The sequence below is a fragment of the Cyprinodon tularosa genome, unplaced genomic scaffold (genome assembly GCF_016077235.1).
Source record: "Cyprinodon tularosa strain WSP-4 unplaced genomic scaffold, ASM1607723v1 ctg550, whole genome shotgun sequence".
Lineage (NCBI taxonomy): Eukaryota > Metazoa > Chordata > Actinopteri > Cyprinodontiformes > Cyprinodontidae > Cyprinodon > Cyprinodon tularosa.
Window position 1 is genome coordinate 158,318 of NW_024039286.1, and position 24,948 is coordinate 183,265.

Genomic DNA, 24,948 nt, shown 5'->3' on the forward strand with positions numbered 1-24,948 from the left:
GACCTCTAGACATGTCACTGCTTTCCTGACCTCTGAGAAATCTAGATCAATATGAGTCATAATTACACAGAAAGCAGTGGTCAAAAAAAAAAAATTATAGACCCAAGCGACGATAGCTGTCAGATCCGGATTGCAGAATTTATACATAATTTTGTACACTGTTTGCTCACTAATCCCTGGTGGTCTAGTGGTTAGGATTCGGCGCTCTCACCGCCGCGGCCCGGGTTCGATTCCCGGTCAGGGAACATATTTTTGTCAAGTCCCGTTATCTGTAATTGCCGTTTTCACAACCAGTTTTTCAATATGGTCTCTTTGAGCAGAAATATTGAAAATCGCCAACAAGCTAATGGACCCTGAATCTTGGACTGTTTTTAATCCCAAAACATCCTACCGACAATCGATGTGTATCAAATGTTTCTCCGATTCCTTGTGCAAAAATAGCGCGCCCTATGATTTGCTGAAGGAACGACCAAGAAGCTAGTTAGATTTAGAAAGAACCGGATTTAAAGCGACAATGCATTCCTTCAAAATAAAGTAGATGATAGATAGATAGATAGATAGATAGATAGATAGATAGATAGATAGATAGATAGATAGATAGATAGATAGATAGATAGATAGATAGATAGATAGACACTAAAATGTGTGTGGGTGCAAGTTCAATTTGCATGATAGAACTGCAAGGCTGGAAATGAAAAAATTCGTATGAAGAGGGGGAAACATTTTCAACCTGTGAAATTTGATCATATAAGAATGACTGGATGACTGTGACTTTTCATTGTTATTTTATAAAGTAAGCAAACTATGCATGAGAAGTAGTTTTTAATATTCCCCCCTGTCTTTAAATCCACATTAACATGAATTCAACACACTGTGGTAAACAGATAAATGGAGGCAGAAGATGTCTTTCTGTCATCAATCCACACATTCAGTGACACACAGGAGTTCTTTCAAGCTGGGCACCGTTTCATTCACAACACATGTCCCATCAACAAAGGAATCAGAATTAGAAATACATTAATAATCCCAGGGAGAAAATTACTTTCGTTACATTACTCCATCTGTAATAGAGTGACTATAGAACAAGTTTGATATAACACAATTTCATACAATATATTTAATTAGGGGGTCCCCGCTCCATCTCGCCATCAGTTTGGGGGTCCTTGGCCTGGAAAACGTTGAAGACCCCTGCCCTAAATAAAGTGGTGCCCTAAAATCAATCAAAGGTTTTTCTTACTGCACCAGTGATAATATCTGCACAACAAGAAACAAGAAAATGTGATTATAACAGAGAGTCTTGACTTAAAATTAAGGCTTAAAATTAAGGCTAGGTGCTTGTAGGGGAGCCCAAACCCAAAATGTATCTAATTGAAAAATATAAATTTTTCCTGAAAGGCTTGAGAACCTGTAGTTTGAAACACTCCTCTTATCTGTAAAGATAACATGGAGGTCCAAACAAACATGGCAAAGCACAGAGGTTGATTGCTTATATTCTTGGTTTCAGCTAAATAAAAACAAACAACACAAAAAACAAAATAATAATAATAAATACTGTTAACTATTTTGTGCAGCTCCCAGAATGTGAAGGAAATGTTATTGGAGTAAAGGATGGGTTTCAATCCAACAACCCTGATTAACCTCTTGCATGCAACGCTTTTCTTTCTGTGTGTGTTGTTTTCTATATAAGTGGGTCATGCAATCGGCCTGATTGCAGTCCTGACCTATCTCTACAGCTCCACTCGTTGCGCAACATTGTTTTATTTTGAAAAACCCCCCGAAATGAAACGGGCTCCTTGAGCGGCCGCTTGTCATTCTGTCCTGCACCAGCAGGCGGTGCGGCGGTTCAGAAAGCTAGAAGAGAAAGGCTCCGAGGCTCCCGGCCTCGCTCTGTCACATGCAACCTCTGGACGACAGAGGACCAGGACAGGACGCCTAGATAGCGGCTCGGTAGACTGAACAGGAACATGGCGGCGGAGTAACAACAGCAACCCGCGCGCACCCATGGCGTCCATAGATCAAAAGGACCGCACGACATAACGGAGCAGCATCACTTAACGGAGGTCAGTGTAAATCCCTACAACCTCTGATAAATAGATTTATGAAATACACATTTCTGTGCACCATGCATTTGATTTTTTTTTTTTAATAATACAAAGGCTATCTTAACTATATAAATACTATATTTATGTTTTGTGGTAACGCTGTGTGATGAATGTTTACATGTATTTTTTTTCCATCATATATCATCAATGAATTAATTCTCTTCAAATGCACATTTTTGATTTGTCTGTGAGGAACAGCACAGACAAAAAATAAATAAATAAATAAAACGTTTCGTAATGAAAAGCTGACAAGATTACTTTTTTTTTTTGTTCTAAATGTAGGTCTCATATAAAAAAAAGATAATTAATTCTTATCAAAGCTGGGATGAATCATGATGAGTTTTCACAGTTGCTCTCTTCAATAAATAAATTAGAATATTCCTAAAGATGGTGAGCACCCCTATAGTTTTTAAACATTCCCCTTCATGCATTAGATTAACTGCATAAATTAACTGCATCATTAAAACTGATGACAGCTGGGTTTAGAATTGTGCTCTTTTTGATGAAACACTCCACAAAAAAGTAAACAGGGGACCTCAGACGCATCCTCACATCAACTTAAACCCTAGAACTGAAATATTTTAGAGTTAGCATGATTGTGAATTATCTTTTGCTGCTACCAAAAAACCTGATTCCAATTATTTGTATGCAGTTGCTTAGGGGCCCCGTCACTGACACCTGGTTGGCCCCCTACACAATTGTGGACTAGGACGTCTCTTTGCAGATGTAATGGTGCGAAAAATTCCTCTTAAACCCACCTGATACTAGGTTGACTGACCGGACCTTATTTATACCCTAACACATGTCAGATTTCTTTTTTTTTTTTTTTTTACAATGTCTTGTCTGGCAACGTGACAACAACAATGATAGTCTTGATGCCAAAAAGAGCCCAACAGAATTTACTTTCACAAGTGGAGCAGTAGGGCTATTGCCATAGTGTTCTGCTTGTTTCATGCATGGCAGATTTCAACACGATGGTGAGCAGTTTAAACACGACACCAATAGCAAAGCAGACAGTGGTACTTATAATTACTATGTTAAAAACTGTGTATAGTTCATTAGACGGTTGGTAAAAATACACTCATATAATATGTTTTAAACCGCAATAAAGATCTTAAAAGAACAATGTATGTGAGTATTTTATTTTTTACACTACGACTTGGAATTATGGGTAATCCAGAGTGTAGATTAAAACCATAACCGTTACATACAATGTGTTAGCGACGATGGATACCAAAAAGAGGTACTTAAGCAGATTCCAGAAAAGAAAAAGCAAAGAAGAGCTGCTGGAAGAACGGAAAAAACTTCCCAAAATAAACACGTTTCTTAAAAGAACCGATGTTGCTGCTACAGTGAGTGAAGGAGATGAATGGAGAGAGCGATAATCTAGCCCGATAAGACTGATTTTACAGCAGAATATTTACAGCAGTATATCCATGTCGTTACACCATTGAGCAGGACAACACATACAACTACATTATTGATAACCAAAAGATTATGCTTTATTTAATAACCTTCAACTAATAGGAATCTGAAAAGTGTTTTGCATTTCTATTCAGCCCACTTCCATACTTTTTAAAACTTCTTTATTTTTTTGGTAAGTGTCACAGCTCTACATGGGAAGACAGTTTTTTTTTGCTAAATAAAACAAGCTCAGTTAGTCTAAATACACCTTCAGTCTGACCACATCCTCTTAGTTAGAATGGATAGAAGTTTATGGATCTCACAACTGGAAATTCACCCGTGACATCTGCTCTTTTAAACAACAGAATTTGACCTTGGCATAGAAAGTAAATACAATGAAATTTCATGGAACCCTCCACTAGATAAAAACCAATAAAACAATCATCATCCAACATAAAACTAGGTAAAAAGAATTCTGACTTATCAGCTGCTTCTTAGATGAAAGAAGAGTCAACACTGTAAAGTTAAAGGCAATCCACTGTTTATGGTTCATATCTGTAAACGACAGATTCCCACTGGTCCTAGAAATAGTTTGTAGAGCTAAATTGTTAGGATAATTATCACTAATGATGTTTGATTTTATAACACCCTTATATCACTTATCTGATGCGTGTCAGAACTAATGTTTTCCCCAGTAGTTTAACTAATAGGGCTTGGTCGTCGTGACGTAAGCACTTTGCGTTGCCGCCATCTTGACGGCCTCTTTTACCGCGGCTCAGACTACTGCCTATGACTACCGCATACTGTACTCCTTCTCAGCCGTGTTTTAATTTGATTAATTTCACCTTAACTTGATTTCAACCATGGTGAACCGTTGCTGTATTGTGGGCTGTAACAGCTCAACACATGATCGCCATGGGAAAAACATAGAAAATGGATTAACTTTCCACCGCTTTCCTGCCTGGAGGCGTAACCATGGAGACCAAGCGTCAGAGATAAATAGCTTGGATCACGGCTGTAAGACAACTGAACATAACTTTCCACAGTATTCCAATGTCATTGAGAGTGTGTTCCCTGCATTTTCATTCTGGTAAGTTAAAGATGCACGGTTTTATTTTATAGCCTACTTTGTTTCTTTCCTTCAAAGTTGGGATCTTTTACGGGAAAATAATAAAAACGGCAGCGGGAAAAGGCTCAAATACGTGAGAAACCTGGAGGGTTGGCAGTTAACGTTACTAACTACACCTTTGAAACACATAGCAGCTAGTTAAAAGTACATTACATGCGTGAGTGGTTGTCAGCATTAGCGGTTAGCGGTTGCTAAACTAGCAGGTTCCAGAGCCCGTCTGATCACAGCTTACCTTCGTACGGTTTACTGTGTTCCCACTGTTTGCTGGCTTTATGATCTGCAGCTCCTGAACCCATCCATTCATGAACTGCATATGAGACTCCAAGGACTTGTAGCTTCAGATCTGTTTTGAAGTATAGGCGCTCACTCATCGGTGCTCCACTCATTGTTTGGAACTTCATATGGATCCAAATTATTAATAATGCTGATTTTGTCAACATACCGGTCCCTGGCTTCTCTATTTAACGTGTTCTGGTAAATTCCAGATCTTTTTCGGGATTTTAACATCTTTTTTTCTCTCTACTTCTACGTCTCTTCTTTCAACAACAACGTTGTATCAGAGCTATGTTTACGTTTGCATAGCCGTCAATATGACCACGACGTCCCACAATGCAACGTGGATCCCGAGCCCTATTAGGACAGTTCCTCTGTCTGTCATTCAGTCCGGGGCAAAGATTTGGGAATGGAATGAGAGCGGCGTCCTTCAGCTAAGAACAAAGTGTAATATTTTGAAATGGCTGAAGCCAAGGATGTTTCCACATCTGCAAACGTGTAATGATGTGATGATGTGGCAGACTGGAGTTGTATAAAATGATTCTCTAACGGTGAATCATGGCCGCTTCATGAGAAGTGAGCCCAGACAGTAAGTGCTGCCTTCTGTAACTCTAAGCAACTTCTCTGATCTGAGTAAGATTACAATTTCTATCAAAATCTGTTGTCATGTCTCCTGGTTATTTAATACATATTCATTATGAAGTGTTATTTAAAGAGATTGGCCAGAGTGATCTCTTTCAAGAAGAACTAGAGAGAGAGAGAAATCTTCAAGGTGTTAACACTAGAGATTTTCTTTAACAAAACCCTGAATGGGCCATTCAGGATATCCTTTCATCTACATTCAATTGAATTTCAGATAAATTTGTTTGAACCAGTTAATAAGAAAATAATAAACAACTCTTCCATTAAAGCTTATATGCTAGCTGCAAGTCTGCCTGCATCTAATCTTTTTAAGGTTTTAACTGTTTTTTTTTCTAGTATTGTTCTGTATAGACCTATGTAATGATTGTAAAAAAAAATAAAATAATAATATGGCTGTGCATGCAGTATGGCAAAGAGGTATGGTGGCAAGCAGATACACGTGAAGTTATGGCAGTGCATTATCTGGGAATTACTGAGTGGGTTTTTTTTTTGAAAGAGTGGCCTTAATAAATGGCACCGGCCTACAGATCAGTGTAGTTATTAAATGGGAATATGATATCTGCAAGTTGTCCAGCATTCTTAGCATTAAAAAAATACTTTATTAACCACAACACTCAGTACTCCAGCAGCCATTTCAGGTTGGTTTTATTTTCTACACAATGAAAATATATACAGGCAAGGATGTATCATTCAGGGAACCTGCCACCATTCATTGTGCAATTTTATCATGTTGGAAGATGAAACAAGAAAATCCCTATTTTCATTAGTCTCTCTTTAGGGCAGCCCCCTGGCAAGCTTTACACGTTTATTCATATAGCACCAATTTAAAACTTATGTCATCTCAAGGCACTTTACTGAGACCTTTCAGTCAGGATCACCTGGTGAGATTTGTTCAAAGTTTCTATTTAAGGAAAACCAGCTGATTGTATCAAATAATTGACTGCAGGACAGGCTCCACCAAACAAACATACAAGCACTGATCCATAAATAATTTCTATCTCAGAAAATGTGAGAATAAACTAGCTCCACAGGTGGCTCTTTTTAGGAAAGAAACAGTTGAGCAGATGAGCTCTGAGACAGTTTTCATATCAAAGTGATGAAACACGTTCAGTTAGCCATTACAAAAGCTGAGCCAATAGCTAAGCCCATAGCTACATCTTTCGAGAAAAACAGGACCAAAGAACTTTAAAAAGCAGGCCAGACTCCATCATCTAAGTGGAAGGTGATGGCTGCAGCTCAGGATCTCCTCAGGATGGTGTCACATCAAATTGGATCAGATCAGATGAAGCAACTATAACAAAAAAGCAAAGAGAACATAATGTTAGGAGTTGAATTAACAAATAATGCAGTATGGGAGAATAGAGATAGAATGAAGCAGAATGATTAAAAGTGGTTCCTATGTCTTCCGGGAATCTAAGCCTATAGCAGCATAGAGATAGCTCAGAATAACCTGAGCCACTCTAACTATAAGCTGTAGCCTTGTCTAAAATTAGAAAGGGTGTCATCTTCATGGACTGAAACTAGTAGTTGGTTCCACAGCAGAGGAGCGTGATAACTAAAAGATCTGCCTCCCATTCTACTTTTAGAAATTAGAGGAACAACAATTGAGATGATTAAGAATCAAGTGCTGTTAAGGAACAAGATGGAGCTTGGCCATTTAATATGAGTGTCACAGTTTTTTCTTCTGTTTAAGTTTTCTTATGAGTGTTCAGTTTCACTTTCATCCACGTTTTTCTTTGTTTTCTATTTTTATTGGTTTGATTCCTTTTAGGGGTGGGTATTGGCAATGAAGTCATGATTCAATTCGAATCACGATTCACATGCCACGATGCGATACTTGAAATGCATCGCAGTAATTTCACTGAACACTGTAAGAAAAAGATACAGCCCTTACCAGTGGCTGACTGGCTGTGTATGATCTGGATAGTGTCTTCAATTGATACAAAACTGAAAGCAACTGAATTCATACATAGCTGTATTTATTGAAATGACTTTTGGAGGTGTCGCCATGAAAACAAATTCTGGACACAAATATTACTGTCGTGGACACACGGACAAAATGATCTTAGGATTCATAAAACTTAAAATAACAAAATAAGGATAATCAGTGCCATTTACATGGCCTCAGTGGTCCTTTAAACCAATGAAATGAAAACATTCAAATGTATGACATTTCCCATTTTGCAAATGTGTGCATCATATCAATTTCGTTTTTACCTTCTTTGTTTTTAAAGCCAAAATGCATCCAAACATCTGACTTGAAATGTGATGGAGCCGGGGGGCGAATTTTCTCAGTCTCCTCCATATTTTGTATACGAATGACTTGTCTCAGTATCCCGCTGCCGGAAATGCTTGTGACACAAGGCAGCTGGCTTTAACACATCCGCAGCGACATCTACTGGACTGGAAGTTGTATTCCACATGATTTGGCTGATGTGCGGCAACCATTAATGTATTTTATTTGTTAATTTTTTTTTTTTTTATCGATTCTTGCCTTCAAGAATCGATGCAGTAGATCACAAAAATTAGAATCGTGATGCATCGTCATGACGATTATTTTGCACACCCTTAATTCCTATTTTGTGGTGTTTTCTAGATCAATTTGAGTTCCTGGGTGTTTCCGGGTGCCCTCTGTTTCCCTTTTGTGTTCGTCTCCTTTCCACCTAGCTCTTTTCTAGACTCCTCTCTTCACACCTGCACCCAATCACCTCATTAGTCCTGTCTTTGTTCTGTCTTCTATATATACTCTCCCTGTGCAGTTCCTCAGTGCTGGTTCCTCATCTTTTCCTGGCTCCCCAAATGAGTTTTCCCCTGAAGTTGTCTGGTTTTTGGTTCTTGTACTTTGGTTTTTGGATTTTTGCCTCAGTTATTTCAATAAATCTACAAAGACTCACCTCTGCCTCCTAACCTCTGCATATGGGTCCTCAAAACCTCGACCCAACCACAACAAAAATAGAAATTAAAGCAATAAAATTAAAAAAACAAAGAAAAACATGGATCAAAGTGAAACTGAAAACTTCAAAGAAAACTTTTTCTCTCAAAACCCACCATTTTAAAGCGTTTACAACTAATAACTCAGAATGCGTGAAAATTCCACCGGTAAAATGTTTACCAATATAGACATGTTAGCGTTAGGTTCAGAACTCTTAAATAAAGATGAGACACAAGACACGGCTTCCGTTTTACGCTTCTGCAGAAGGGAGAGAGCACACAGGAAGCTCATTCAGAAAACTCTCTGCAGCTCTCCCTCCGCATCCCATTTATGTTAGAAAGCAAACACGACGTGGTTACACTCTCAGCCAATAGCAAAGCAGTACACATCTCATCCAACCAAAATAGCTGAAGTTTTGCTCATCTTCCTCGTGACAACAACACTTCTTGAAACTCAGTTTACAACCACAAAAGTTACACCTTCGTTTAGCTGGTCATGCAAGGCGTGCAGCTTTTATGTGCACATTATGTTCCCTTTAACTTCATTGCACCCTTTAGCGCTGTATAGAGATACACAAACCTTACAGTTAGACATTATTGGAAAGCTTACATTCTCCACAATTCAACAAAATTCACAAGTTCATTTTATGGACATCGGGAGCAACAAAGCATAATTAACACAGACATAGCAGCAGTGTTGGGCAAGCTACTTGTCCATTGTAGTGAGCTAAGCTATCAGTTACTCAACAATAAATTAAGCTTCACTACACCAAAGCTACCACCTAAAGAATTATAGCAAGCTAAGTTACACTAACGTGTTAACAGTAGCTTAACTACATCAGAAGCTACTTAACGTTGTACCAAGCTAATGTCAATTCAAAATGAGTCTGACACACTAGTTAAAACATATATTAAAGATCAGCCAATGACATAGCACAGTGTAAACATTGCTTTATGATCAGCATATTAAAATAAAAACTGAAGTAATACTAGTAGACAAACTAGTAAACAATCTGCTGTTATTAGAACCAAATGAAAGGTACTGTGTAGTGTTCTACACATCGAGACATGGCTATGAGTTTACATTCAATGGACATCTCTAGGGAAAACAAAACCCTACAAAAGACCTCAATTAAACAGTTGATTCAAGTAACAAATAAAACTGTTTACAAAAGAAGGTGAAAAAATAAAGAAGCTAATTAAGTGATACATATATTTATGTCTCACCATATAATTTATTTTCTACCTACATATTTATTTATTGTATTTTTGGGGGCAATTAATTGAATGCTTATTTATTTATTTATTTATTGAGCATTTATTTATTTATGTATTTATTTTATATACGGTAGAGTAGGGCTGGGCGATAATTCAATAATGATATATATCGATCGATAGACGTGTGGCGCAATAGAAAAAAAGAGAGTCGATAAAAGTTTGATAAAAAAGAAACGCAGTTTTCCTTCCTTTTCATTGTAGCCTATCATGTAGGTTTATCCTAGTCGCTACTTCCTCCCAACCAATCACAATCGCGGACCCAGGCACGCCGTCACCAAGCGCCGCCCTCTCAAACCACAACACAGAGCACATGAATATGTCGCAGCAAGTAGAGGCAGAGGAAATTGTTCCAAAGAATGGTTTTTGTAATTCGCCAGTTTGGCAGTATTTCGGTCATGGCAAGTCGGACAAAAAACAAACCACAGTCATCTGTTAAAATTTGTAGGGAACCAGTGAAAATGAAGTCTGATAACACAACCAACTTTTTTTTATCATCTTAGCCGCTCACACCTGCAGGAGTACGAGCTGTGTAGGCCCCGACGCTGCTCTCCTCCGAGGAATCTTCGGGAATTTGGGGAAAATATATATATATTTTCAGTTCTGGGCAGTTTCCCACGTAGTTCTAACAATTGAGAGAAAAATGCTGAGAAGCCAGCAACTTCAAAGTAATAACTCAGGTTAAAGCAGGAAACTAAGCTGAACCAGGTTCAGCTTAGAAGAATGGGGTGGCGGCGGGGGGGCATTTATTTGTTATATTCATTTTGGTCACTTTTCTGGTCACTTTAGTTTATTCTTTGTCAGTATTTAATAACATAACTCAGGTCTCTTAAGTTATTTTTCTTTAAAACAATTCTGTTATGGTTAAAAAAGTTGGTTGAATAAAGATTTAATTCATAGTCTGTGTTTGTGTTCTTTATTAAAATTAAATCGTTTAGCAATATTATAAAAAGTCCAGGCAGACCTGCACATAAAATGTGGTTTCAAATCTTTTAAATAATTATCGAAATCGATCAATATGCATTTTTTTTATCGATAAGCTTTTTTTCTATATCGCCCAGCCCTATAGTAGAGCTGTTCCTCCATACCTAAAAAATCTTATCTGTGCAAAGCCTAAAAACAGATTTATGTAAACATCTTGTCAGGTAAACTAGGCCATGAAAATACAATGTCGAAGTTTCACTACTGCTCTCTAATTAGAGTATCTTAGTGGCGCATATGGGAGAATTATCCTGCCATAATGCAAGAGCACATAATTTCAATTTGAGAAAAGAATTTAATCTTCTTGCACTCAAAACGTATAATGCTCACACTCAAAACATGCGCTCTCTCTCAAATATTTTCTCTTCTCTCTCAAATCTTTGTTTCTTCTCTCAGATTTAATGCTTCTTGCACCGATATTTTCTCCTCTTGCTTGCCTCCTGTTCGAGTCTCAGATACGCTCGCAAACCCGTAGGCTCTGCTTGCGGATTTTTTTTGCTCTCTCTCAGATTGCAGTTGGATCGTCGCCTAGCAACCTTTCCAGCCAATAGAACGACAGCCTCGGAAAGAGTGCGCTTATTAAAGCAATAAAGTCCCTACTGGAAAGTTACTTGATAAATAAAGCAGCGACGCTACGGTCAAGCTACTGGAACATGTAGTTAAACTAATAGCTTCGCTACATGTAGCGGCGCTACTGCCCATCACTGCATAGCAGCATGTCAAAATGTAAACATGATAAAGCAGCACTAAAATGCTGGTATCAGTATCGGTGAGTACAAACAAATAGGGCACCGATACCATTTTGAGCCAAAAGTTTATTCAACTATTGTCACCCATTCCAGGTAGGCAATAAAGTTTTACTGGATATACTTTGTATATCCTGCTTCACAAAGGTAGGCAGCAGCTTGACAAAGCCATGATGGCAATTATTTTAGATCCAAGTAGTATGCAGTTCTTCATATAAACACACACACACACATCAATTTCAAACAGATGGTATTGGTATAGTATCGGTATCTGCCGATACGGCAAAGCCAGGTATTGGGTATCAGTATCGCATTCATGCGATACTGATACAGCTCAGAAAATACAGCTTGAAAAGCAGCAGTTTCACTATTTTTTTATAGTTTTTTATGTTATTGTTGGTTTAAAAATGTTCAATTCAGTTTATTTATATAGCGCCAATTCACAACACAAGTCATCTCAAGACACTTTACAGTTCAATCAGATCATACATTCATTGATTCAAAGTTTTCTATCTTAGGAAAACCAGTTAATTGCATTGACTCAAATACAATCCCTCACACTAAGCATGCTTGTAGCAACAGTGGAGAGGAAAAACTCCCTTTTAAAAGGAAGAAACCTCCTGCAGAACCAGGCTCAGGGTGAGCGGCCATCTGCCAAGGCCGACTGGGGTTCAGGGAGACAGAAGCAGAGATACAAAAAGCAGCTGTAAAAGGTGGCCCAGTCCAGGAAAACACACAGCCAGGCAGACGAGCACCGAGCCAACTCCCATGTCTGAGGGTGAAGAGAGCACATCCAGCCAGTCACGGTCAGAAAAACAGGACTACACTGGAAAACAGGCCAATCTCCAGCATCTATAAACAAGGGTGTTGATGGCAGCAGCACAGCTGATATTTCTCTCCAGAATGGTGTCACAGCCAAACAGGAACAGACGAGGCAAAGCTACTATGAGAAAAAGCATAGAGAGCAGAACGTTAGAGAATGAACTAAAAGATTCTGCAGAATAGGAGAATAGAGAGAGAATGAAGCAGAATGATGATCTCTTGTTAAATGATAGATCAGGGGTAGGCAACGCCAGTCCTTGAGTGCCACTGTCCTTAAGTTTTGCATGCACCCCTGCTCCAATATGCATAAAACAAAAGGCAAAATTACATCATATGCATGTTGGTGGGTTTAACAGAGACCTAGCAATTAGCCATTTATTTGTTTCAGGTATGATGAAGAAGAGATCGATCAAGTTCAATCAAGTTTATTTGTAAATCCCTTTACAATAGCCAAATGGTACCTGAAGTGCTTTACAACAAAGCCATAAAACAATACATAACACATACAGATACAATTAAAAGTGCGTTAGTGGTGCAGCGTTGCAGGACATTAAAAGCCTTCCAGAAGTGCAAAGAAAGGAGCAGACAGAAGGAGGACACCTAAGAGACAGTATTACCCTAGTTAGAATTAAATGCTAATTTAGAAAAAATGGGTCTTAAGCTTTTTTTTGAAAAAAGGCTGTGGTCAGTAGTGGTGCGGATGTCAGGGGGTAGTTTGTTCCACAGCCTGGGAGCAGCGACGTCAAAAGAATGATCGCCCCACTGTTTGAGTCTTGACCTAGGGACCTCTAACAGAAGCTGACCAGATGAGCGCAAAGCTCTGCCACAATTGCAAAAAGTTAAAATCTCAGACAAGTAAGAGGGGGCCAAGCCATGAATGGTGTTAAAAACAAACAGAAGTTTAAAATCAATTCTAAAATGGACTGGAAGCCAGTGGAGTGACGACAGCTCAGGGGTAATTTGTTCACGTCTGGACGTGCTGGTTAAAAACCGGTCAGCAGCGTTCTGCACAAGAAGAGATGCATGCTAAATCTGCAGGTCAGTGGCACCCTAGTGCCGATGTTGCCTACCACTGTTACATCATCAAAAGCTTCGTAATTCTGTTTATAAGTAATTGCATTTTTATTTCAAATTGTGATTACATTGCAAATGGAACAATTTGTCCAGCGTTAGTTACCATTGCCTATATTGCTAATGTAGTTCAGAATGAATATAAAAACCTAACTCCTACTGGGATATAGCCTCTCCAGAAAGTCCACAGGAATATGACATGCTATGCCTTAAACATAGGATAAAGAGGATTCCAATCTTCTAAAACTTAAAACTTAGTTCCATAACCAGACATGGTCAGTCTGATTAAATATTTAAATAAATAGTAGAGATCACCCCCTTCAGTAAACTATTGGGTTCTAAAAAGATAAGTTGAAACCACAGGAAGGATGGGAAATCTGTAAATGAATATTGTACAAAGATGCAAACTTAAAGATATCGAAATAAACTGTTTTAAGAAGTAAGCACTTGTCGACCAGATGTGTTAGGATGCAACAAATGATTGGCATAGAAAGAAAGGGTATTATTTATTAAAGATGGAGGAAAAAAAAGGAATTGCTTAAAATGGTGTTCCGATAGAAAGACACTACAGTCATGTAGATGGTAGATGAGTGAAGTGGTAAATGCAATAAAGTTTGTTAATAATTGGTTGAGTTTGCCTTCACTTTTAATCATGATGGAGGGGGCTTGATCTCTTTATATTGAATCTAGTAATTCATATTTGTTGTTCTATTATTTTTTGCCCAAAACAAAATGTTGAGTAGTGCAATTCCACCCAGTGATTTTGGCTTTTGCAAAATCTGATGGGGCAGCCTGGATTTCTCCTTATTCCATACACATTTCAGTATAAGGCTATATACACTCTGAGAAAAGGAGACGGAGTGTGATACACTAAATGCACTTCTCATTGGGTTCACTAGAAAGAGTCTGCAGAGGCTTCAGTACTGTACATTCAAAGCTCTGCAGCTAGGATCCTGATGAGAGTGCGGAAACATGAGCACATTACCCCCATTCTCCATTCATTACACTGGCTTCCCATCTCCACCAGGATTGAATACAAGGTTTCCCTCCTCACACATCAATGCATCTATGCATATGACCCCCTACCTCAAAGAACTTATCAACCCACAGAACACAACCTGCTCCCTTCGCTCCACTCATTCAAACCTCCTCCACATTCCCAGAACCAGACTTAGGACAATGGGAGTTAGGGCATTTTGTGCTGCTGCCCCACATCTGTGGAATGCCCTCCCTGCCATCTTGAGGGCCCCTCAATCCACTGAGTGTTTAAAAAGAAGCCTTAAAAGATTTCTTTTTAGGAAAGCTTTTGGTCCCTTTAAGTGTTTTTTCATGCTTTTTTATTTTTCTAATTGTCTCTCTTTTTACCTGTAGCACTTTGAGATGTTTGATGGAAAGTGCAGTATAAACTAAATGTATTATTATTATCATTATTAAAACAGATACAAGGAACATGAAAAAATCCTGATCTTATCAGTATTGATTTTGACAGTCACAGTCAGATAAAGGAGGGACCATGCGTCTAAAATCTTGTTTTCTTTGTGCAAGAAGCAGAAGAAAATTTTCATAATTTCTTTTTAAATTATCCACAGTCATACAGTACCTAGATATACAAAACAGATATACACTTTTAACTGCTACACCAGCAGTTAAAACTAAAGCTTGGTTTACAATTGATGTGTTTACAAATTAATTTTAGGCGTCCACTCCCCTCTGCGCTGTGTTTGTATTGTTTCCATTTCCTTGGTGCTCCTTGCAGTGTCGGTGCAGAGGGGCGTGGACGCCCAAAATTATTACCACTATGAACAGACTCTGAAAACACTCCAGGAAAGAAATTACTGTTGCTCTCGAACGGCGTGGATGGAGGACAGGGGTCTACTACCTGATGTAGAGATGTTGTCAGATTGTTTGTGCTGAATGCTTCTTATCATTGTATATCTTTTATCAATCTGTACTACTTGTATCCATTGATATGCGTTTACCCTTATGAATCACTGATATTTGCAAAAAAAAATAAAAAAAAATCAGAGTATATAGCATGTAATAAAGTAAGTGATTTTTGTATGTCTCCATCTGCAGAGGTAATGAGACGAGACCTGAAGGCTGCAGTTTGTTTCTAAGCAACACCAACACAGTATGCACTGAAACCCACCATGGGCTACAAGGTAATATTTTTAATGTTTTGAAAATCTAAAATCATCACATAAGTGTTTAAAATAAAGACTGTTTTCATTCACTGAGTGTGTGAAATCTCACCTTGCACAGTTTTTTGCCTAAATGTAGATCTGGATGATTTGCATCAGCTGCCTTTGCTACAGGGGTCACACTTGTTTCTTTATTTTCGATTGGATTTATATTTTGATCAAGTTTAACCACAGCAACAATAAAGCCCCTTTGTCTCTCTTTGGAGAAAATGTTTCAGGCTCCTTTGCCAGATTAGTTCACATTTTTGAAAAAATTAAAAACAGAGGTATCATAACTATAGTGTGTTTATGCAGATGGAAACCGCTTTCGATAGCATTCCCATACTATGTGCTGCGGCGACATTTACTTTTACCAAAATGCATAATTTCAGATTTTATGGTAATCTATGTCCTAAAATGCTTTTGCAGAAAAGTTTGGGATTTTTATTTGTTTTGCAAAACCTGGCTTATTTTTCTGAAGGACTAATGCATAATTAAGACTTTTACGTAGTACCACCTCCATTAGGTACATTTACACTGATAAATAGATCTAGTGCCAACCAAATTAGAAAACTAGTCATAATTGTTTAGCCCTACATTTAATCCAGTGTAGACATCAAGGTTAGTGTTAGAGCTTGTTTAATGAGACAGACTTGTGCAGAGAGGAGAGAAACAAAGTCGCTTTCTTTTAGCTTCCATTGTGAAGTTTTCCCTGATGGCAAAGGGCACTATGTTATCTGCTGGTGTTGGTTTACTGTTTTATGGGCTCCAAAGTCAGCATCAGAAGCCAGAGGAGGCGGTACATATTTTATGATAAATTATCTGCGATGGACAAGTTACATATACCATCTGTTATTAGTAAAACAAAAACTACCATCATGTTACTAAGGCACACAGCTTACCCTGAAATCCCACATACTCCGTCAGCGCTCCGCTCCGCTCCGCTCCGCTCTGCCCCGCTGCGCTCCAGACCGCCTGCGCAAAGCAAAGCCTACAGCCGCCGCTGTGGTCCCGTCCGCTCCGCTCTCAGTTCCTTGGAGATCGTAGAGAGCATGCGCGAGATGAACCAGGGTTTCCTCGGATCATTAAAAATAATTACAATTCATTCATTTTTTCTTTAAATCAAGGCCTTAAATGGCACTAAAATTATTTAAATATGTTTATCGAAGTATTTATAATTCTTTAATAAAAAATGCTTATAAAAACAATTTCGTCCAATATATTATATCGCTATTAATTTGCGTGGAACTGATCATAAAGCCGTATGTTCAGAAAGGAAGCTCGAGGCGGAGAAAAAGCTAGAGAATATATATATACGTATATATATACACTCACCAGCCACTTTATTAGGTACACCTGTCCAACTGCTCGTTAACACTTAATTTCTAAGCAGCTAATCACATGGCGGCAACTCAGTGCATTTAGGCATGTAGACATGGTCAAGACAATCTCCTGCAGTTCAAACCGAGCATCAGTATGGGGAAGAAAGGTGATTTGAGTGACTTTGAACGTGGCATGATTGTTGGTGCCAGAAGGGCTGGTCTGAGTATTTCAGAAACTGCTGATCTACTGGGATTTTCATGCACAACCATCTCTAGGGTTTACAGAGAATAGTCCGAAAAAGAAAAAACATCCAGTGAGCGGCAGTTCTGTGGGCGGAAATGCCTTGTTGATGCCAGAGGTCAGAGGAGAATGGCCAGACTGGTTCGAGCTGATAGAAGAGCAACAGTGACTCAAATAACCACCCGTTACAACCAAGGTGGGCAGAAGAGCATCTCTGAACGCACAGTACGTCTAACTTTGAGGCATATGGGCTACAGCAGCAGAAGACCACACCGGGTGCCACTCCTTTCAGCTAAGAACAGGAAACTGAGGCTAAAATTTGCACAAGCTCATCGAAATTGGACAATAGAAGATTGGAAAAACGTTGCCCGGTCTGATGAGTCTTGATTTCTGCTGCGACATTCGGATGGTAGGGTCAGAATTTGGCGTCTACAACATGAAAGCATGGATCCATCCTGCCTTGTATCAATGGTTCAGGCTGGTGGTGGTGGTGTCATGGTGTGGGGAATATTTTCTTGGCACTCTTTTGGCCCCTTGGTACCAATTGAGCATCGTTGCAACGCCACAGCCTACCTGAGTATTGTTGCTGACCATGTCCATCCCTTTATGACCACAATGTACCCAACTTCTGATGGCTACTTTCAGCAGGATAATGCGCCATGTCATAAAGCTGGAATCATCTCAGACTGGTTTCTTGAACATGACAATGAGTTCACTGTACTCAAATGGCCTCCACAGTCACCAGATCTCAATCCAATAGAGCATCTTTGGGATGTGGTGGAACGGGAGATTCGCATCATGGATGTGCAGCCGACAAATCTGCGGCAACTGTGTGTTGCCATCATGTCAATTTGGACCAAACTCCCTTAGGAATGCTTCCAGCACCTTGTTGAATCTATGCCACGAAGAATTGAGGCAGTTCTGAAGGCAAAAGGGGGTCCAACCCGTTACTAGCATGGGGTACCTAATAAAGTGGCCGGTGAGTGTATATGTGTGTGTGTGTGTGTGTGTGTATGGAACTCTGCTTACAGCTCCTTCATATTTCATGTACACTAATAACTTGTGTATATGGTTCTTGTTGATGGCATTAAAATAATTTCAAATAGCATTAAATTAGAGTCACTCATTCCTGTATGAACCCTGTGAGCGCTTAATTTAATATGGCATATTAAAAAAATCCCACCATCATCCAGCATATGTTCAGTTTCTGCCCAAATATATATATATATATTTTTGTAGATTTTTGTAACGGGGATAAGGATAATTGAAAACTGCTTTTTTTTAATGAACTTGTTCTCTGCTCCCAAACTCAGCATCTCTTCGTTTGAATGGATTTGATTAAACTTTAAGTCCCTCGGTATAAAATAAATATTTTGATGGAGATGAGAAATCTGCTTCCTCGTTGGTGAATAACCAATAGTTTGGATCCAATCACTTAAATAAACGGTGTTAGTTTTGTTGCTGCTATATTTTAATTTGAAGAACCGGAATTTGTCGAGGTTCTTTTTCCTGTTTGGTGCGATTGCAATTGCGGATCTTGACCTGGCCGGACCTGAGCGGAGCAAAAAATAGCTCGGATCCGTAATTTGTCGGTGACGGACGGAGAAGACGTACGTGGACGGAGACGTGCGGAGGAGTAGCGGTGGATGTGGAACAGCTCCCATTGATTTCCATGAAAGACAAGCGCTCCGCACGACGTACGTCAGCGGGGCGGAGCGGAGCGCTGACGGAGTATGTGGAATCTGGGGGTTAGCGAATGCACTGGTTACTGGTCTGTGCTTTAGAGTTGAATGATGCATTTTATAAGTGACAGGAAAAAATGACCAAATCGCTTCACTGCTGTAGCCATGCATTATATATACATTTGTTCATATGTAATTTGTTGTTGCTTCCTTATGCATGTTATGATGTAAATACAAACTACTCTTTAAACAACACTTCAGAATCTAAAATACAATAAAAAGGACTGTGTGATATTTTGTAAAAACATGCATTAAAAACATGGTCATCCTATCACTTAAAACCTTTACTCATCAGTCAAGTGACATTTCAGCATGATAGCTGTAATCTAAAAACAGCTCTCACAGAGAAAAAAAAATCTTCCCACAATATAGCAGGCATTTTATTTTTTTAACATTTTAATTTTTTTATTCAGAAATTTAAAAATAAGGCAATTTAGAGCTGATTTAAACAGTTAAATTTTTGTTTAAGGTTACCATACCATCCGAATTTCATACTGATCCTTAACTCAGATGCATTTTGACTGATTAACCAGCATGTGGGCTTTTCTGAAATCTTATTAAGAATCTCTGAAGTGTTGCATCTTTGTTGAGCATTGTCAAGTAGTGATGGATCTTCCTCATAAGCATCAGCTCTGAGACTTGATGGTTTATGGCGAATTAGAAGAGCTGGTTTTCCACAGTTTTTCCTTTCACAGCTTCATTGTAAGTGTGGATATTTGGGATCATACTATTTTGCAAACAGAGAGGGGGACAGATGCAACAGCCACGTGGAGTTTGCTTCTGTTATCATTGTTTTCAATGGATTTCTTTGAAATTATTTATTCTTTTTTGTGTTAAATAACAGTGAAACGTTTAAATAAAACATTACAAAAAAGTACAAATTAATCTTTCCTAACAGAACTAATGCATAAAATGAGGTAAGTATGGGCTTCACATAAATAAATGCAAAAGGATTAAATAACATAACATTCATATTTGCCCACTAAAGCTATAGGAGGTCACAGATAATGGAGTATTAGGGGTCGAAAGAGCCGGTTCTTCTTTGTAAACCAGCTCCACAGGCGGCCCCGTCCCAGAAACACAAAGTCAGCTCCCATGTTAAAGGATGAAGGAAAGCACATACAATTAGTCACACTCAGATAAACATGACTGCATTGAAATACAAACCCGGCTCCAATATCTATATAAAAAAAAAATCAAGTTTTGTTTGCAGCAGCACAGCTGATACTTCTCTCCAGGATGGTGTCACACTAAAACAGGAACAGACCAGATCAAGCTAATTTGATGGGGGAAAGCATGATGAGAATGGAGTTCAACAGAGTTATTGCTCTGAGTGAGTGACAGGCAACTCTATTAAAAAAATCTAGGATTATTTTTATTATCCTCCATTAATGAGGAGAAATATGCTGCTTTAGCTTTACGAAGGATTATTTTATACAGCAGTAAAGTGTTTTTCCAGAATAGGTAGGATTCCCATGTGGAGTGCCATTTTCTCTCCAATTTCCCAGCATCATTTCATAGGGGCTACATTGTCTAAGGTAGTACACAGCAACCCCATCAACTACTGTGAAGGGGAATAAACTAAATGTCTGCCCTCTGTGGCAGGGCTCAGCGACACTGTTGTCGAAAAATTGAGATTTCTCTTATTTCATATATTAATTCATCCTATTTATTCACTATGAAAGTTTGCACTCAGTCTCTTTCACCTGCAAGGTCACACAATTCTCTGCGGGATGGTGTTTGTAGACCAGACATAGCTTCTTCCCATAACAGACCAGATTCTTTCTCAAGGTTTATTCATAACATGTTACTGTTAACCAAGTGTGTGTAATTTGTTTTGACTGACAACTTTCCATTGTTGTAAATAGGGGGAAAGAACACTGCTCAGGCAGAACAGGGCAGAAGGCTGTGCCATAAGGGCTGTATGATGAACTGTTCTCTCTTTGCAAAGATATGATAAAATAAAGTGTTGATGAGTGAAATCTATCGATCTCTGTTTATTTAACTAGGGTGAATAGTTGAATACTTTTTTCCCCCACTACAGACATGTTAGGCTGTGCTTTGTTTCAGACCACCTGCGCAAAGCAACGCCTACAGCCTCTGCGGTTCCTCCCGTCTTGCTCTGCTCTGACTCTCTTGGAGCTCGAGGAGAGCATGCGCGATATTAATATTTGTTCATTCATAGGAGCAAAACATGAGGTAGGCACATAAAAAAAATGGGGATAACTAGGGTTATACAAAATTGTTTTTTTTTCTACTTGCAATTAGTGGCGGCCGGCCCATAGGGGGCGCTGGGGCACCGCCCTCCCTGATAAGAAGAGAGAAACGTAAAATATATTTCTAGAAATTAACTCATAAATGTCAGTTTTACTCTCTAGAGTGTGTACCTATAAGCAAAACAAATTATATAAACTACATTTCCCTACCTACTGTCATTCATTTGTGGATTTCCACAGACAGACTCCTACCGTCTCTGTTCTGGGGGCTGTGATCAGACTGACCCACATTTGCAGAGAGTCTGTCAATCATGTACTATTGCTAGGTGAATTTAATGGCCAATCAGCGTCTCAGAACTTTATGGTCTTGGGGCGCTGAAAATACTGCGCTTTAACAGGCTTCTGCACCCAATGCGCAGGTGCAGACAATTAGAGGGAAGATGGCAAATGTAACGAACGAGATGCAGCTTCCACCAAATTCGGTGAGATCCTTATTTATCTACTTACCCGTTTGCCAGAAGAACATCCCTGTTGTAGGATATGAAAATTTCCTGTCATGGTTATTGTAACTGCGACGAATCCACCTCGTCGCTTAAAACTTTGCGTGCCACACACACATTCCTGTTATACTGTGCTTGTGAGGACCAATCCGCTCGCGCTGAGCCCAGTAGCTCCATTAACCTAAAACACACAAGCTGTTCCTGGTTACCTGCTGGCGTATTGAGGGTGTACACTTAATATTTCAGTGGGGTTAGCCGTGTGTGCGTGTGTGTGTGTGTGTGTGTGTGTGTGTGTGTGTGTGTGTGTGTGCGTGCGTGCGTGCTACGGGGACTTGTCATCTTCAGTCTGGCTGCGTCTTTGCTGGGTTCAAACCCAGTTTGGTGTAATTGAATAAGTCAATGAATCTGTGTAAAAGAATTAAGTTGTAAAAATTATTTGTTTGTTTTTGTACATCAATTGTTTGTGGAGGTAATATATGGACAAAACTGATTTATGAGAAGAAATCAGAAATAAGAGAGCCTGAGGGTAGGGGCTTAAACTATTTAATGAGAGCTGTGGGAAGAAAAGCGGCCATTTCTGTTTTCTGTTTCTTTGTTACATTGCTGGTAACTGGAGAGAGGCTGAGGCCCAGAGGATCTTGTATATGTTTAGTTTCTTTTGCACTCTGTTTTGAGTTTTTGAGCACAATAAATCACCAACACCGGTAACCCGACTGAGCCTGGATTCTTGGAGGCCAAAGAACCCCGTCACAGTGACCAAAATCATCACTGTTACTGTTATTATATAGTAAATTAAATCATTACTGTTAAATTGTATGTATTGGAGAAATACACTAGGCTATATCAGCCCCACCAAAAATATCTTTCACCAGCCGCCACTGCTTGCAACAGCGGCATCTCTTCATCCATGCCTACGATAAGAAGTTTCTTTAAAGGTGTAAGATGCGCTCTTGGAAGTTATTGTGACTAGATTTGATTAAACGTTTAAGCCTCTCAGTGTAAAGTATATATTTTGTTTGAGATGACAGTCTGCTTCATGGTATGTTGAAGTACTAATAGTTTGCATCCAATAACTTAATTAAAGAGTCTTCATTTTTGGAAATATATACAGTAAATTCCGGACTATAAAGCGCACCTGATTACAAGCCGCACGCCCTAATTTTAGAAAGAAAATAAATTTTGTACTTTTATAAGCCGCACCGGATTTTAAGCCGCAGGTTTCCCACGTTGTATGAGATATTTACAAATAAAGATATTACACGCGAGCATTTTTTAACGTTTGATTTAATCCGTATGATAAAAAAACAAATACGGTACATATTATGAACGTTTTTTTTTTTTCAAACTACCTGTAACACATTTTAAAACATGTGTCAGTAACACGCAAATAACGCTGCATGTGCCGGGACTTTTAATTGAACAACGCATTGAACAGAACATTGCAGCCGACCAGGAAAAGTCCTTAATCATTTTCTTCTTCCTCCTGCGCACTAAAACCCTCAAAGTCCTCTTCCTCGGTGTCTGAGTGGAACAGCTTCAGGATGCCGTCGCTGACTTCAGTCTCATCCTTGTCGCTCTCACTTGAGCACTCGCGGTCCTCTTCATCCCGCAGCAGCCCAGCCTTCCGAAACCCACCGGTGATGCTGGATGTTTTTACACGGCTCCACGCATTGAGAACCCACTGGCAGACATCGGTGAAAGATGCCCTTCGCATGCGGCCAGTTTTGGTGAAGGATTTCTCGCGACTGGTCATCCACGTCTCCCACTCACTGCGCAGTGCCACTTTAAATGCACGGTTCACACTGATGTCCAGTGGTTGCAAATACTTGGTGGTGCCCCCAGGAATCACAGCTGCAATTGAGTTTTTCCTCTTGATGGCAGCTTTTACAGAATCTGTAATATGGGCCCTCATGCTCTCCATCACGAGCAGTGCTTTTTTTTTATTAAAAAATTTCCCACCGGACACTTGCCATAGCACTCCGTAAGCCATTCCTTCATTAGGCTTTCTTCCATCCAGCCTTTCTTATTAACTTTCACCACGATTTCTTTTGGGATTTTTTCCTTTGGCATTGTCAGCCGCTTAAAAATCACCATGGGTGGAAGCTTTAGTCCGGATGCTGTGCAGCTCAGAACACAGATGAAGTGCGTCCTCTCCTGACCCATGGTTTTTACTGAGATGGACGAGTCACCTTTTTTATTAACAGTCCGCATGAGAGGCATGTCATAAGTCAAAGGTACTTCATCCATGTTTATAATTTCATCTGGCCCAATGGAATGCTCCGCTATCTTTGTTTGGGTGAAAGTACAGAAGAGAGCGAGTTTTTCCTCATAGTCGGGAGGGAGCTGCTGACACAATGTTGTGCGCGCCCGGACCACCAGGCCTTTTCGTTTCATAAATCTGAAACACCACGATGGCCCACCTCTGAAATCTTGAATTTTCATGTCGGTGGCTATTTCTTTAGCCTTCAGCCTGATCTGCACGGTGGATACACCGCGGCATCCCGCTCGCTGTGTGTTCACCCAGTCTTCAAGACAGTTTTCAAGCTCCGGCCACCTGCTGTGATTACCTCTGAAAGCTTTCGTGGTCTTTTTGCACCGAGTCAGTTCCTCACGCTGTTGTCTCCACCGTCTCACCATCGACTCATTTATCCCAAAATGACGTGCAGCAGCTCGATTTCCGTTTTCAATCGCCAGATTTATTGCCTTTAATTTAAAAGCGGCATTGTATGCTTTTCTTCGAGTATCCATGTTGAGGGTCAGTATGAATGACTGATTTACAAGACTGCAAATAACAGTGAAAGTGAGAATTATGTATCGCACAATTTCATTTGACCTCTCTGAATATCCATCAATTTTATTGGTCTGTTTTTCGCGCCATGAAAAAAAAAAAATTTATTAGCCGCACTGTATTATAGGCCGCAGTGTTCAAACTGCGGGAAAAAAGTAGCGGCTTATAGTCCGGAATTTACGGTATATGAATTTTGATTTTGATTTGCCAAGCATTTGTTACTCTATTTACTTTGAAAAACCAGATCTTCTCAATGTTCTTTTTCCTGTTTGGTGCAATTACGGATCTGGACCTGGCCGGCTTCCAACAGAGTTGTGCAAAAAAAAAAAAAAAAAAAAATAGCTTAGCTCCATATTTTGACAATAGACGGAGAAGACGTATGTGGTCGGTGGTGCTTGGAGTAGAGGTGGGTGTGGAACACTTCTAGTTGGCTAACATGACTGTGCAAGTGCTCTGTAGTACGTTCGTGAGGTTTAAATGTTCAAAAGAGTTTACGGATTTTGGAGTAATCACTAAGTCAGATTGAAAGATTATTGCTAGTCCTCCTCCTTGCCCAGAATTTCTGGGTATGTTAAAAGTTAAA

At 39.4% G+C, this 24,948-nt stretch overlaps 1 protein-coding gene and 1 non-coding gene across 3 annotated transcripts in view; both read left to right on the forward strand.

The window, feature by feature from the left end:
- The first annotated feature begins 173 nt into the window (after window positions 1-173).
- On the forward strand, window positions 174-245 carry trnae-cuc. The gene has a single exon. It is a non-coding gene; the product is annotated as a tRNA-Glu (tRNA).
- Window positions 246-1,800: 1,555 nt separating this feature from the next.
- The window catches only part of st6gal1 (ST6 beta-galactosamide alpha-2,6-sialyltranferase 1), a 45,965-nt gene continuing 22,817 nt past the window's right edge, over window positions 1,801-24,948 (forward strand). The window contains exons 1-2 of one of the 2 annotated variants that reach the window (XM_038305062.1): window positions 1,801-2,060; window positions 15,453-15,538. In XM_038305062.1, coding sequence (XP_038160990.1) covers window positions 15,527-15,538 — 12 coding nt within the window. In that variant the 5' untranslated portion in view covers window positions 1,801-2,060; window positions 15,453-15,526. The remainder of the gene's footprint in view (window positions 2,061-15,452; window positions 15,539-24,948) is intronic. The other variant, XM_038305063.1, reaches the window with a different exon arrangement.